General features: G+C 40.5%; 1 protein-coding gene across 1 annotated transcript; it reads right to left on the reverse strand.

Moving 5' to 3' along the window:
- Positions 1 to 1,166: 1,166 nt before the first annotated feature.
- Positions 1,167 to 3,813, reverse strand: LOC147899630 (cholesterol 22-hydroxylase CYP90B27-like). The gene is made up of 9 exons (XM_087377765.1): positions 3,560 to 3,813; positions 3,136 to 3,460; positions 2,890 to 3,042; positions 2,546 to 2,800; positions 2,350 to 2,436; positions 2,166 to 2,244; positions 1,940 to 2,046; positions 1,356 to 1,474; positions 1,167 to 1,269 (listed from the first exon to the last, which is right to left on the reverse strand). Exons 1-9 carry the CDS (start codon positions 3,811 to 3,813, stop codon positions 1,167 to 1,169), a joined length of 1,482 nt encoding a protein of 493 aa, XP_087233891.1.
- Positions 3,814 to 4,177: the final 364 nt, after the last annotated feature.

The following is a 4,177-nucleotide window of genomic DNA, read 5'->3' on the forward strand; positions in this document are numbered from 1 at the left end:
CAAGTACTCTTAGGTGAACGTACGATGCTACACTTCCAATACCGATGATTAGCACTCCACACACGCTAATTATCGGTACTTAAGCATCACAATAGGATCCGTGTATAGTAGTGTTTAAGTATGTGTCAAGGTTATTCTGCAACTACTATGATGGTGGAGCAAGGTAAGATGGCAATCCAAGATCACGTGCCCATAGCTACAATATCAAGCTAATGAAAATTTGCAAATTAATAGAAATCTAGCTAGACCATTGAATCATAAAGATGTCAGTGTCTGCTACCAAGATAATTGGATGCAAGGCATCGATAGGAGGTTATCTAAATATAAGCCAAGAAAATAATGAATATTCCAAGATGTGCTTGAAGTTAGATTATGTAAAGCAGTCAAAGCTCTCAAAGTTCAGGGATGCAATTGTCTTCAAGTATGTCATATGTCTAAAACTATATCAAATAGATTAATATGAATCAATGGGTGACCAATTGCATAATTTTATTTGAAAGTAAAGAATAGTCATAAAGCATGTCATATGTCTAAATCTTTATAAATTGCTACAAAACAATGGATGACCAAATTGGGTAATTTTATTAGAACATAAAGCACCTCAAAAGTCAATTAAGATCCCAAAGTCTGTCTTCATTGGGCACATCGAAAGGGGCAAGAAAAATGCTTGAGAACAAAACTTGAGAGCTCAAAGAAACTACTTAACTCAATGAAATGCTAAAGTTATCTACATGCTCCATCAAAAAGGGCAATGGTCAGACTTGAGAATAGCAATATCAATATGGAAATTTAGAGAATTGAGGCCTAAGCATTGAGAACTAAAAATGCATAAAGGAATCAAGAATGTAAAACCAAGGAAATCACACCTTCTTGAATGCATTATGGTGATACATGAACCTAAAGTATGCTAAGTGTAGGTACATTGATGGAATAGAAAAAGTCACTTTTGCTAATAGTGCATCGCAACAAAGTGCTATATTAGTGGGCGACAAAGGTAGTCATACAAATACTTAAATATATCTCACTTGCTTTTACCAAGCTTATTTGCTCAAAGAAATTCAAAACTAAAGCCACACATTTATGTATAGTATGCCATTTAATTGACTAAACCACACATTATAGTGTGTATGAGTATTGATAATCTCCTTTTATTGAATATATGTGTACTAATCTAATAAATCTAAAAATGGAGCAACTCGAATTGGAAACCCCTTTAGCATCCTTAGAACAGGGGTATGAAATCCATGATCAGGCTCAGTCGGGTCCCACCTGTAAGTATGATACACACTATTAGAGAGTATTTAAATGTATGCATCACCCAAAAACAATGAGAAAGAATACAAAGAGTAATAGACCTGTAACTAGTAACAAGATAGTGCAGGAATATAGCAATCTCTAGCTGAGCCAGATTGGACCCTGGACAAATCCTTGGTCCCCATGCAAAAGGTGTGAAGGACGGAGGGTGTCTTGCTTCCTGGAAAGAATATGAAGTTTAGGATGCCAAATAATAACATGATTCTCTAATAATTTAGCATGCTAAGATCTTAGCTAGTTGTAAGTGGGAGCTTCTAGCCAATGCTACTAAAATCCTTCCCTCTTTGGGAGGTCTTCTATTTCAAGTCTAGAAGAACACTAATGTAAGTTTATGTGGACACTTTTTCATTAATGATGGGAGGGTCTTCAAGTAGGCCTTCGTCAATAATTGTAAGGCTTCCTAATATGACATTGGACAAAGGACTCCCAAGTTCCATTCACCTTTCAATGACAACCAATGAGGTGCCAATGGATACTCTACTTCGATATTAAACCCCTATGTAGCAGTCTCGATATGTAGCTTGGCGAATTGGCTGGACGGCTAAGGTTGTGTCTGTGTGTTTATGTATGAACTACCGCTCCGAGTTGCCGTGACATAATTGAAAATTTAGAGGTTTAATATTACCTGCCAGCGCCAGGGATTAAACACGCAAGGATCTGGATAGACCATAGGATCGAAATTCGCTATCGCTGAAGAAAGCAGGACATTCCAACCCTTTGGAATGGTGAAACCTGCATGTTCGGGTTGGCTTTCGGCGGTTAAAGCACACCTTCTAATTATTGTTGGATTAGCGTCCGAAATCTGGTCATGTTCTGAGGATTTGCAGAAGTGATATATATCTCTGAGGTACCTTTTATGTTGATGTCTTGAAGAGCCAACCGTTGTGAAAATGGCGCTACATTGCTCAATCGAAGAGTCTCATTTATCACCTAGATTCACGACACCCAAATAAACCAAATTTTATTTTACGCAAGCAGTGCTATGTTATCAACATCTGGTTAAATGTATTAAAACATATATAAGCTTTGATTTACTTTCTGAGTAAAGGTCATTTGTTTGTAATCATCGATGGATAGCTTCGCCCCCAGTTCCATTTTCTTTCGAATGCCCATGTGTTCCTCCTAGGAAACTCAGACATCGATAAATCAACGATAAGGAAAAGCGATAGTTGTGACTCAAGAAATCGAAGGACAGCGGTCATTATCTGGGAGAGAAAGGAGACCACCTGACCTGCATTTCTTGCAGAACTTTTGGATTGTCGGTAAGGAACTTGATAGCGAAAGTAAGGACGATTGCAGTTGTCACACCACCACCGAAAAGCTGGCTTAGCAACAGGTCCAAAATCATCTCCTCGGGATATGGATTTCCTTCATCGTCAAGCTCGTTTGATAGAAGATCGACCCAAAGCTCGTTATGATTTGCACGGGTCTCGTATTTTCTTGTTTCGATGACGTTTCTGATGAGCGTGAGAAGGTTCTTTCGTCCCTGCAGAGCATATCTCAAAACTCCCAAGTTGTACCAGCAACAAAACAATTACAAAGGACTCACAAGCTCGACTCAAAGTGCCAGCTCACCTTCAATCCTAGGCTATAAGCTGTTCCCGGAAGATTGATAGGAAATGTCCCCATCGCTCGAGTAAAATATTTGCACTCTTCCATCATCCGCTCCGCGACGGGATCACCAGGCTTTAAACCTAGGAGCTTCAAAGCCATGAAATCGAACGCAAACTACGCATATACTCAAGAAAGTTAGAAACTGTTTAATGCCTACTTCCGTGATCTGTGATCATCCACTAGGTAAAAGTGGTTCTGCCAAATCACCTTTTGGGCTTCATCCTGCACGTAAACAAGACCCTTCTTTTCCCATGCTGTAAGAGTCCAAAGAGCAACGTCTTGACAGTCTTCCAAAAAGTTGTCTTTAAGCTTGGAAACGTTGACAAAGGAGACAATAGACCTACGCGCTGCTTTATATAGAGCTCCATGGAGCTCAAGGAAGCTGAAAGCACCTAGAATTTTACGAAATGTAGAAGGATAGTTGGTCTGGACGAGCTTCCCCTCGTTCTGCATAATGAATTTGTTCACTTCTTGATCTATGGATACGACTGTGCGCAAACCAAAAAGCCGAATCTTGAATACCGTCCCATAACTGGAATCAAAACTCACGGAAACTGTTAGCTAGCAGGTGGGCAAGCTGACGTTGCATTACAATTAGTTGCAACCTGATACTTCATGTGAAGCAGCTTACCGTAGAAGGCACTCAGATAAGAAAGGAGGTGGAGTCCCTAGAGGATACATGGAGAACATGGTTTCTAGGGTGTGCCCGATGATTGTCCAGGCGGAAATTCTTCCCGGGGGCAGGCGGCCGTCCTCAGCTGCTGCTGAATGATCAGTTCTCCTTGGCATTCCTAGGTATAACAACGAGAGGGCCAATACACCCGCAAGTAGTACTGAGCCCAAAACCCACGAGGCAGGGCCGATTGTGCTGAAGATCATTTGCATGGCTACGGGTCGAAATGAGATGGAGAGTCCCTGCTGTTTTTCTTGTGACTTTAGCCGCTATGGCCTGTGCGTATTGAGTTATAATGACAAAAGATACAGCGAAGGGCTAGAGCTAGAAGTGAATCTCTAGTAAAACTCGACGAGGCAAGATCTGGATTGGAAGATGAATGCCTTGTAAGCACTTGATTGGCTAGAGCTAGAAGTGAATCTTTAGTAAAACGTTATAACGAAATAAGCAAGAGAAGTACGCAGGCTGGTGAAATACATGGAGACTAGTGCTGCTAGTACACTTAATCGTCAATCTATACTGATACACCTTATTACGAAACAGCTTCACTCTCCTTTTCATTACGTCTTTGCAAGG

Source organism: Dipteris shenzhenensis, chromosome 8 (genome assembly GCF_047967505.1).
Source record: "Dipteris shenzhenensis isolate YYH24624 ecotype China chromosome 8, Dip_SZ_1.0, whole genome shotgun sequence".
Lineage (NCBI taxonomy): Eukaryota > Viridiplantae > Streptophyta > Polypodiopsida > Gleicheniales > Dipteridaceae > Dipteris > Dipteris shenzhenensis.

What these genes read in the sequence shown, in the direction of transcription:
- LOC147899630 (XM_087377765.1), bottom strand. Translation starts at nt 3,813, where the DNA reads ATGCAAATGATCTTCAGCACAATCGGCCCTGCCTCGTGGGTTTTGGGC. An exon ending in TCAAGACATCAACATAAAAG is followed by an intron (nt 2,047 to 2,165) that starts GTACCTCAGAGA and finishes CCGAACATGCAG; the next exon opens with GTTTCACCATTCCAAAGGGT. An exon ending in TATCTTGTTACTAGTTACAG is followed by an intron (nt 1,270 to 1,355) that starts GTCTATTACTCT and finishes TCATACTTACAG; the next exon opens with GTGGGACCCGACTGAGCCTG.